The sequence below is a fragment of the Toxoplasma gondii genome, chromosome VIIb (assembly GCF_000006565.2).
Source record: "Toxoplasma gondii ME49 chromosome VIIb, whole genome shotgun sequence".
NCBI lineage: Eukaryota > Apicomplexa > Conoidasida > Eucoccidiorida > Sarcocystidae > Toxoplasma > Toxoplasma gondii.
Window position 1 is genome coordinate 3,613,886 of NC_031475.1, and position 11,103 is coordinate 3,624,988.

The window sequence follows — 11,103 nt, forward strand, 5'->3', positions numbered from 1 at the left end:
TTCTTCTCTCTTTCTCGTCCTCTGTCGCGCGAATATCTCTCGCGTTTCAGAAGACTCCCGCGCCTCTCCCCGTACACACCGTAAAACACAGACCCCCCCCTGTCTCTACCTTCTCTCTCCCTTTCCTGCTCTTCCGCTCCTGTTTCTTTCGTTTTCCGTCTTTCTCTTTCTCCTCTTCGGATTCCTTCTCTCTATCTCGACGGCTCCCGTTCCCATCCCGCTGTTCTCGCATTCGTTCCGTCCTCTCGCGAGGCCTTCCCTGAACAGGCGTCCGGCCGCGTTCTTCTCTCGATTTCCGCTCTTCCACGATGACTGCGCTGCCTCCTCCGCCTTCGGCGAATGTCGCCGTATCCTTCACTGCTGCGCCTGCAGAACCGCTTTCTCGCGGGGAGGTGAAGGCGGCGTCTTTGAAGCTGGAGCTGCAGAACATCGAGAGGGAGTTGAAGGACTGGTGGATGAGCAGAAAGATTCTTCGTGACGTAAGTGCGAGTTTCGCGAAGCAGACGCAGACTCAGGGAGTAAAGCTGGGCGGGGAGAGCTTCGGCTTGGCAGCGTCGCTGAGGCGCAAAAGTAACGCCTTCAGCAGCCAGAGATGACTGTCGGAGGCGAAAGCGAGCAAATGACAGAGACGCAATCGCACACACAGAGTCACCGACTGTAGAGGGGAAAAGAACGTCGAAGAAGAACGTCGACGGCAACGAGCCCAGTCGAAGGGGAGATGAAGTGGAGAGACAGCGAGACAGGGGCGCAGAGACAGGGAAGTTCTCTTCCGGTTTCGTCTGGGGTGTCCTGTTTGGAGTTGACAGAGAGCCTGTCTAGCCACGATGTCTTTGCTCGTGATCGTAGCTCGGTGCATGCACTTGTTCGTCTGTTAACACAGCCGTTTGCGCTGCCTGTCGATGCCTCATTGACGACGCACTTTGAGGTGCAGACGCGATCCGCGAGCTGCTGCATTCACACGTACACTGTGGGCGCCTTCGACGTTTCTTCTCACCCTTTTGCGCTGGACGGACGCCTGCACCGTCGGATTCCTCTCTCCAATGCCCTCTTTCTCTGCAGAGAAACATCGGTCTCTTCAACCTCTTGCAGCACCACAACTTTGCCGGTCTCTCCGTCAACAACGCAAAACTTTCTGACAGCCAAAGGGTCATGTGGACGGACCTCGTTCAGGGAAAGGTGAGAGTCTCTTTCAGCAACGTCTCTCCTAAACCGAGTCCGCTCTCGACTCGAAGGTCTTGGCTCTCGCAGGTCTCAGCACAGGCATCTCTGTCCTCTATACATACACGCATATATATATATATATATATAGATAGATATATGTATGTATATTAGAGCTATGCATGCAGGCATATCGTTGTGTGTATCTTTGGAGAATTCTGTCTCGAGTGCATGTCTTTATCATTGACGATGGAGAAGACGCCATGCATGTCTGTCGCCGTCGTTGTTCGCTTTCGATGTGGGCGCTTCCGTGGAGCTTCGTTTCGACGCCCTCAGTTGCAGAGCGCATGCGTTGGTCTGTGTGCGCGCGCCTTTTTCAGCCTGACGTCGAGGACAAGTTGAGCGTGGACGCTCGTGAGATGAAGGTGAGTCTGGAAAGAAACGAACTTTGTTCCACAGCTTGGTGCTACCTCGAAACGGATCTTCGCTTTCCCGAGTCGCCTCTGCAGTCTTTTGCGCCTGTTTTCATTTTCTTTTCTCTCTCTCTCTCTCGCTCGATCTCTCTGTCTCTCTTGGCGCTTTTGCGTCCAGGTCGACATGTATGAGAAAATGTTCAAGCAGGCGGCGGATCTGGAGAACCCCTGCCGCATGCCCGGTAAAAAGAAAAAACATTTGGTCGCTCTCTCCTCCTCGATGCATGCATGCACGGTGCTCTCCGTTATCTCCGTCCACGGCTTCCGTGGAGGTCTGGTCAAGAAGAAAGGAAACAGCTCCACGACGCCCTCTGCACAGCCGCGCAGCGTTCGAATCAGCAGACGACGACGTCCTCTTTCTCATGCACACACATACACACACAGATATATACTCTTGCGCATGATGTCCTCCACAAACATCCACAGATACTTGGTTGTTTCCGTGTGCACAAGCAAGGATGGTGGTAACTTTTGCTGCGTCGTCGGCGTCTCAGACATCAACGTACACACCCCTCCTGTGCATGTACTTCTACGCCAGATACACACATATATATATATATATTTATGCGTATTTTTATGCATATTTTATTTGTAAAGCATTGTGTGTGTATATATACGCATGTATGGACGTGCATCTGCGTATGCGTTTCATACTGAAAAGAGGCCTGTGTGTAGAAGAGAGCCTGGTGTCCTGTGTTTCTCCGTGGCGATGCATGCAAAGTTAGGGGGGGTCGTGGGTGAACAGTTTTTGAAACCTTAAAAAGTCTTCTCTGATTTTTCTCCCTGCAGGCGTCGCGTATCTGCGCTGCCTGCGCGACACCCTCACCGAGACGCAGAGTGTAAGGAAAAGGCGAAGATTGTGTCGATCAATGCAGCGTGGAATCGAAAGCAGCACCAAGCCGTCGTTTCGAATCTCCCCTACCTCGACATGCGTCTGCATGCACACATAGAATCTAAATCCGAACAGAAATCTGCGCGCTTGTGTGTAGAAGGCCTGGCGACTGGCACACTCAGCGCTTGACCTTTCCAGAGATCTGTCGCTGTCTAAAGCGGTTTGCGATTCAAATGGCCGTACGCTGTACTCCGACGCCGCCTTTCAGGCGCATGTCCATAGTCACGTTCACTGTCGCCTCTCGCACGCGACGTCCAGAACAAGAGAAACGAGAAGAAAGTTGTATCCAAACGCTCACCGCTGCGGTGCGCAGAGACGGCAGCGGAGGGCGGTTGTCTGAGTCGCACTCAGTTCGTCTTTGTCGACGCGTTTGTCTGTCTCCACGTGCGAAGGCTCATGTCTGTCGTCTCTGCATTTTTCTTCTGTTCGCATCCGTCCTTGAACTTGGTTTCAGAGTTCAGATCTTTTCTGGCCACCGAGCATCTACGCCTTCTCTTTCTTCCGTCCTTGTCTTTCCAGGCGCGACGCTCCTCGTGTCTCAACGCCTTCAGCAGCTTCGACGCATGCAGGACTGGGCTCCTCAAACAGCAATCTGCGGCCGTCGAGTAAGGCGTTTTCCTTTCTCCTCCGCCGCGCGCGTTTGTGTCTCGAAAGTGACAACGTATGGAGTCAAGCATTTGTGTTGTGCGGGCGGCTGCATGGCGATAGACGAAGACTCTCAAGCAGTTGAAAAAAAATGGCAACACCCCATTCGATGTTTTTTTCTGAAGGGATTTTCGCGTGATCTCTCCTTCCAGTTCTCCCCGTCTGCATGCTCCTCTGTGTCCTCGCTTCAGAGACGAAAGTCCTCTGTGCTTCGATGCTGCTTCCCGTCTACAAAAAGACGTCCAGAGACACGCAGACATTGCCGCATGCATGCACGTTCACGCACTCACATACTGTCCATAAAGAACCACATATATATATATATATATATATATACGTATATATATATATATATTTATATGTGCATATATATACAAATATATATATATTTATATATATATTAGTGTGTGTCTGTGTGAGGCCCGATACCGTTTACTTTGTGTGCTCGTGAACAAAAAAAGATGGTGCGTTTGCTGGCGTCTACACACAGGAACAGCTTGGTTCGACAGAACATGGCAGACGTCCGCGCAAAGGTGAGCGCTGCGTCTTCCAACTCAGACATGGCACCCACAGAGTTGCTCTGCAGACGCAGGCTCTTCGCGAGGTCCATTCTCTCTCCACAGTGGACAAAGCATTTTTTTTGCTCGCCCGCCGTGTCTCGCTCGGTTGCATGCGCTTCAGAAAACACAAATAAAAATAAGAAAGTGGAAGGTCGGCGCACTTACATTTGTCCATATGCATAAATATATTTATATATATATATTTATATATATATATATATTTATATATATATATATATATATATATATATACGTCCGCGTACGTATACGTGCATCTATGGACACATGTCTCTGTATGTGCTTGTATGCATGTGTATGCATGCATGCGTATTTGTAGATCTGTAAAAAGAGATTTCGGAGGGAGTATGTCGGTGAGACGTCTCCATGCGACGAGTTCGTTTTCGTTGATGCCCATGTGTGTTGAATGGCGTTCTTCGATGCAGGCTTTGTTCGAGCGTCGCGCCGTGCTGTTGGACTTGGTCGAAGGCAAATGAGCTGATCAAAGAAACCAGATTTCCTCATTGTTCAACTGCTGCATTCCTCTCAATAGGTCCACCTGGTCCTCTCTGCGACTCGTGAACATATGCGCATGCACGCGCAAATACATATCGGGATGTGTCATTGGATGGATGCATGCAGATGCAAATAAATTTGCATATACATCTGTACATGGGGATATATATATATATATATACGCACATGTGGATGTATTTCTCGGTCGCTGTCGGGATGTATGTCTTCATTTGTGTTTGTAGAGAGATCTCTGTGTGAAGATGATATGTGTATACATGTATCTGCCTTGTATGTGTGCATGTCCATGTACTTGCTTGCATGTGCTGTGCCGCTTCGCTTTTTGCGTCTCTTCGTCGGCGTTGCTGCGCCGCGGCTGGATGCTTCTGGCTGGGAGTTGGCGGGGGGACCGAGGCCGGAAGAGACGCGTTCTGAAGACTAAGATTCTGCTTTCTCAGTCGCGACGCACTCTGACAGAAAACGAACTCTGTTTGCGACTCAATATCGCGTTTCCGCCTGAGATGGAGAGGCCGGTAACACAAGCGAAAGAAGAAACCTCAAAGCTTCGCAAGAGTGTCTGCATTTCTTCTCGTTCCCCTTCTGCTCTGTGCTTTCTCTCTTCTCTTTCGATGCTTGCTTTTTCCATCCTCTTCTCTCTCGGTTCCTAGACGCAGCCTCTCGCTTCTTCGTTTTCTGGCCTCTCTTCGCCTTGGCCGATTTATCTCTTTCTATGGCTTGACACAACGCGCGCCGTACGAACACCGCCGAAGATGTATTTCAAACGCCAAGACCGTTGGGATTTCGTAGAGAATGGATGGACTGGCAGGGAACACCACGACCACAGTTCAGGACCTTGTGTACCTCCCGAGACATTCTGCTCTTTTCTTCATTTTCCTGCCTCCTCTGTTTCGAGACGGCATTCGCGGCTAACCATCGTGACACAAGTGCATCATTGGTAACGAACACACACTCTCGGAATTCGTTTCCTTTCAACGCCTCGGCCGTCGCGTCTTTCACAGAAAGAAGGAACTGAATGGAGAACGCGTTCACATCAGACTCGCCTCCAGAGTTTCCGAGAACGTCCTTTCTGTCTGCACCTGGGACTTCTCGAGTGACTCACCGGAGGCAACGCTGGGGTGGAGCGTAAAGCGTTGCTTCTGCGGGGGCGGAGAAGAAGCGCCGTCCCCACAATGGAGGCACAGTCCATACGCATACACACTAATATAAAAAATGTCCTCGAGTCTATGGAGTCATACAATACTCTTAAATCCAATATATATATATATATATATGTATATGTAGTTGTATCTTGTGGGTGCAGGCGTGGACGGTGAGAGGGAACCAATCGCTTCAAAGGTTACACACATGGATTGCGTTCAATAGGATAGAGTTGAACTGTGTAAAGGTCGCGCGTTGTGGTTTCAGTTTTTGATCGCAAGCGACTGAGGTGACACAAAGTTGCGGTTCTCGCCTCTGTTTCCCAGTGCATCGCGAAGAGCATTGTATGGATGCAGCTGGGTCTCCTCAGCTACCTTTCAGTGAAGGCATTGCAGTCTCTGCACCTCTTCTCCTCTCCTGGGAAATTGTTCGATCACGTTGTTTTTCAGCAAGACTCTAAAAACAGATCCACCTTCTCTATTTTTCGACACAAACACAAATGCAGGCAGATACCTACAGAGACATGAGTGTCTGTCGGTGTGTACTTGCATGGGGACTCTCGGCCATCCCCGCTCCTCTCCATGTGATTCGAACTGGTTCTGGGCGTATGAATACCTATCTCTGCATGCAACGACTCATCAAATGCCCGCGCGTATTTGTTGAACCATTGCTGCTGGCGCTCGCTGCATCCGTATGCATTGACATGTACGAACAAGTTTAATGCCTGTCAAGAATGCAATGACGAAGCTCCTCCCAGGGTACACACACACAGCCAGTTGCCGATGTGCACACAACCCCATATATATATATATATATATTTATATGTATTTAAATAAATATCCATGTGTATAAACAATATCCATGTATATGAGCAAGAGTCGCGGAACGTTTGTGTCAGGCACCGTGTTTAGAAGCTCAGAGGCGAGAGCGACAAGTGAAGAGAGAGGTAAGACACTGAAGCCATGGTGGCGAAGAAACGCAGCAGAACGGCATCCGGCGAGCAAAGACGACGTCTGCGGTGGAGGAAGTGCATTGCATGCGGCGGACTGAAAATCCTCCGTTTTCAGAGCGAGGGAGTTGATTTCTCCGGTGAAAATGAGAATGGAGACGGAGAAGAAAGCAGACAAGGGAGCGGGTGTGCCCAAGCGTCTCTCGCTTCTCTCGGGCAAGAGAAAAGACAGGCTGCTGCATGCAGGAAAGGCTGCGACAGGTTTTTTGCGATTTCCAGCCTCGCTTGGAGCATTTTCTGCACAAATAAGGGAGGATACTCCGTTCTGACATCACGGGTGGCTTCCTTTCTTCTATCTCCTCGGAGACCTGAGGACTTCCACCAGTGCCGCGGCTCTCTCCGGCGTCCAGGAGAAAGAAAGAGAAGCGACAGAGGGAAAAGAACGAGAGAACGAGGAAGAAGAAAGACGGAACGACATTTTTGCGTTGTTCGTGTTTGAATCGCGTCTCCTTTTCCGTCATTTTCCTGCTGAAACTCGAGGGAACTGGGGGGACGGCTTCTCTTCGTCTTTCTGAGAAAGCACCTCGAGAAAAGTCGGCAGTTCCTGACTTCTCTCTTTCCTCTCTTTTCTCTCTTTTCTTTCTTGTCTCCGTTCTCTTCTCTCGCCTGTCTCCGTTCTCTTTCTTTTTCTTTCTTTTCTTGTCTCTGCTTTTCGTTCTTTTCGTTATTCTCTGTCCAAGTCTCCCGTCACGCTCTGAAAACAGTCTGTTTCTCCTGTGACCGGGTGCCTTCTCACTCTTCGTTCCTGGTGTTCGCGTCTCCCCTTCGTTCTGACCTTTCCCCCTCGTCCTGCTTTCCTTCTCCGACCAAGGCGTCTGCGGACTGCATGAGACTCTGGAGTCCGCGTCGCTCTTCTGCCTCGACTTCGTTGCCGCGAGCCTCCCAAGAAACGCGTCGCTCTGAAGATGGAACTCCCCCTCTCCGCCTTTGTCGTCGACGTAGGCGCCCTGACGACTCGCGTCGGCTACGCGGGAGACGACTCTCCGTGGTTTATGCTTCCTTCCTACGTCGGTGTACCGTCGAGTTCTGCGTCTTCTTCCGCAGACACAAGTGAGTTCCGCTTTCCCCTTTCCTTCAGCGAGAAACGCACCGACCTCGCCGTTTCTCCTTGTCTGTACCCTTCCTTCTCTTCCTCTGCTCTCCCCTCCTACACCCTCCACGAGGACGTCTTCGAGCACATCGTCCGCGCCTCCATCTCGCGCTGTCTCCCTCCTTCTTCTTCTTCGACTTCTTCTTCGAGTTCTTCTTCTTCGTCTCTGACTTCGGACGCGGCTCTCGGCGCCGCGGGGGTCGCCTGCCGCGAAGACGTTGAAACGCTTTCGGATTACCCTGTTCTGTTTTCCGAGCCGAACCTCCACTGTCGCGCGCTCCGCGAGAAGCTCGCCTGCATCGCGTTCGAGAAGCTCGATGTGCCAGCGCTGTACATCGCGCCGCGCGCTCTTCTGTCATGTTTCGCCGTCGGCCGGAGCGGTGGATTAGTCGTCGACATCGGCGCTGCGTCGCTCTCGATTGCGCCTGTGGTCGACGGATTCTGTCTCCACCGCGAGGCGGGAGAATGGCCTGTCGCCGGTGACTTCCTCGACCAGGTGTTCAGCTGCGTCCTCGCGCGGCACAACCTCCCTATTCTCCCTCTCTTCGCTACTCTGAAACCCATTCAGACGCCTGCAAGTCTCTCCCTCTCGAGTCTCGACTCTCAGCCGACGAGCAGCGCGCTCCGAGGAGGCTCTTCTTCCGCGTCCGCCGCCTCCTGGGTGGCTGCGCGCCGCGCGCTGTACGACTGGACGGATGTCGATCCCTCCTTCCTGCGTCTCAGCCAGGCCGCGGCGCTGCGGAACATGCGCGAAAGTTTCTGCCAGGTCTTTCTGGGCGACGATCGCGGCGCAGGCGCCGAGACGGCGGAGGACGGCGGCGGCTTCCCGGGGGCCTCGGGCATCGCCGAAAAGGCGCAGAAACGGTGTGCGTCGAGGCCGCTGCTGCTGCCGCCGGCAGACGCGGGGAGGCGCGCGCAGCAGGTGCCGAGTCTGCAGAATGTAAAGCAAGACGCCGCGTTCACTCCCTCGCGGTGGCTGGCCATGCTCCCGGGACCTGCCGGAGGCCGGGGACTGCATGCAGGCACTGCCGCCCTCCTCGGCGGCGCGCCTCACATCCTCGAACTTCCGGACGGCACTCGCCTCGTCGGCGAAGAACTCGCCAACACGGTGCGAAACACAGAGAGGGAGGCGCAGCCGACACCCGGCAGCAAAAGAGTGGAACGGAACAGAGAGACGCAAACGGTCTGAACGCAGAAACCACAAGGAAAGAAAAAGAGAGAAGAAAAAGCGACCAAGGCGCGCGCTATCAACAGTGCTTCTCGCAAAGACTCGACCCACACACAAATATATATATATATATATATATATATATGTATATGGGTGTGGATGCATATGGCGCTGTGTTTGTTTGTGAAACGGCTGCATCGCGCCGTTTTGATTGTTTTCAGATTCCAGAAGTTCTGTTTCATCCCCGAACGATCTTGCAACCTCTCGAGGCGGAGTCGTGGATGGACCCTGCGGCAAAGGCCTTCCGAGGATTGACGGAGGAACTGCACGACGTCGCGAGTCGAGTGGACGCTGAGGCGCGAAAGGAAATTTTCAATGGCATTGTGCTTGCGGGAGGCGGCGCGGCTACGCCAGGTGAGCGTTTGCTTTCAGAGGTTTCGAGTTGCGGGAGTTTTAGAGGACTTCCTCAGACATTTTCCAAGCATGGATCTCGTTGCAGCCGCTTCTGAAAAAAAAGGTTGGGGACGCGTCAAGTGGCGTCTTGCGGCTTTTTGAGAACAGCAAAAAAGCGAGTGAACTCGAGGCCATTCGACAGCTGAGAACGAGGCCGTCCATCGGGGAACACAGATCTCTGGACGGGCGTTTCTGAGGAGCGTTTCGTCTTCACCTTGTTACAGCGTCAACGGCGCTGGTGGGGCGCGTGTGTTTGTTCTCGCTGCGCATACGAAGGTCGAGAAAAAAAACAGTGACGCGGTCGTTTTGTCGGGAGGCTCTCAGGTCGGCGACCTGAATTGTGTTCTCTCAGTTTCGCTCTGTGTTCTCGCATGTTTCTCTGCTTTCGGGGGTGTGCGTGGAGCAGTGTACAGCGCCGGAAAGCCAGGTTTTTCCTCGTTGCAAGCCTGAACAGCAGAGCCGCAGCAGCGCCCTGCCGACTCTCGATTGCCGTCCGCCTGTGTCGCATCTTATTTTCTCGTCTTTCCAGGTCTGTATGAGCGACTCAGTCGAGAGCTCTCGCGCGAGGCGTCGATCACGATGGGCATGAAGTGGAGACTGTTGGCCGCTCCAACGCTCTTCGAGAGGCGCGTCTCAACGTGGATCGGAGGCAGTGTGCTCGCGTCGATGTCTGCTTTCCAGTCGCTGTGGTGCAGCCGGGAGGAGTACGACGAGCACGGTCCGTCCATCGTCGAACGAAAATGCTACTGAAAAAAAGCAGAGAAATCTCCGGGCGCCTCCCCACTCCAGGCGAACTCTGGAAAAAGCCTCGCAAGTGCTCGGTACATACCTAAACCAAAACATATATACATATATATAGGTATATATTTGTTTATATTTGTATATATATATATATATGTATTTGTTTATATTTGTTTATATTTGTATATATATATATATATATATATATATATATATATGTATATGTGTGTTGGGGTACGCAGATATTCGGAGCTCTTGTGCAGATCACATGTACACATTTGTGTTCGGTTGCGGAGAGGAGGGATAGGAAGGGAGAAGAGTTGGGGGGTGAGGAGGACGAGTGCGTACCTTTTTGCTTGTTTCCGCTGGACAACTGTCGACCTCGCGGACTTCACCCGACAGGCGCATGTGAATACGAATGTGCTCGTGGACTTGGCTGCATGCATTCAAATACGCGATGCTTCTGTGCTGATAAGTGGATCTGGGAGGGCCGTTCGGTGCGTAGGGATGTGTGGTTTGCGCCTGTCCATGCCGTTTCGCCGACTTTGCCGAACAAGGCGTCGAGCGAGACAGGCGCTTCGAACGAAGGAAGAATCGTCTTTGCTACACAGTGTCGAGTCGAACGCCGAGCACTCGCTGGCTGCGGCACTGTCTCGCATACGACCAGCGCCTTCGAGCTGCTCTCTAGGAAGAGCAGAGCGACGAACACCAGAAAACGAGGAAAAGGCAGAAATTGGAAGGAAGAGGAAAGAGAGAGAAGCAGGAAGAGAGGATACGACACAGGGAGTGCGTGGAAGGGCAGTAGACGAGAAGGCCGCAGAACATCGGGGTGACCTTCGAAGCTTAGATGCGTCATGCCGTCGAGAGGCGACAGCGAGGAAGCGACGAGGAGGCCGTCCACGGAAAACGTCACAGCAATAATTCAATACAGGAAAAGTTCTGACAAGACTCGAGAAGGAACAGAGACGCGACGTTTGCAGGAAGCTGCGAACGAACTTGAGAACGGTCTCTCTTGCGCCGCAAGTCTTTACGCGACAAATCGAAGAACAAAAACAACATACCACAAAAAAGACATGCACATATATATATATATATTTATGTATATATATATATATATATATATATATAGAAACGTGTGTACAAACATGTATGTCTTTTCCATGTAGACAAGGATACGCGAGAGCCATTTTTATGTTTGAAGATGCGAAAAGAATCGCGTGAAGATCCGTCCTTCCCGGCGCCCCCC

The 11,103-nt window shown here is 51.9% G+C and overlaps 3 protein-coding genes across 3 annotated transcripts; 2 read left to right on the forward strand and 1 right to left on the reverse strand.

The window, feature by feature from the left end:
• The first annotated feature begins 79 nt into the window (after positions 1-79).
• On the forward strand, positions 80-4,694 carry TGME49_258060 (myosin heavy chain, putative). Its single transcript, XM_002364989.1, has 8 exons — positions 80-479; positions 1,060-1,176; positions 1,539-1,583; positions 1,750-1,813; positions 2,421-2,470; positions 3,043-3,128; positions 3,659-3,701; positions 4,172-4,694. Exons 1-8 carry the CDS (start codon positions 309-311, stop codon positions 4,220-4,222), a joined length of 627 nt encoding a protein of 208 aa, XP_002365030.1. The 5' UTR covers positions 80-308; the 3' UTR covers positions 4,223-4,694.
• Positions 4,695-7,310: 2,616 nt separating this feature from the next.
• ALP2A (actin like protein ALP2a) lies at positions 7,311-9,866 on the forward strand (the record flags this gene model as incomplete). The annotated part of the gene is made up of 3 exons (XM_002364988.1): positions 7,311-8,603; positions 8,885-9,077; positions 9,646-9,866. The coding sequence occupies 3 exons, from the start codon at positions 7,311-7,313 to the stop codon at positions 9,864-9,866; spliced, it is 1,707 nt and encodes a 568-aa protein (XP_002365029.1).
• Positions 9,867-10,303: 437 nt separating this feature from the next.
• On the reverse strand, positions 10,304-11,044 carry TGME49_258040 (hypothetical protein; the record flags this gene model as incomplete). Its single annotated transcript, XM_002364987.1, has 1 exon — positions 10,304-11,044. The coding sequence occupies one exon, from the start codon at positions 11,042-11,044 to the stop codon at positions 10,304-10,306; it is 741 nt and encodes a 246-aa protein (XP_002365028.1).
• Positions 11,045-11,103: the final 59 nt, after the last annotated feature.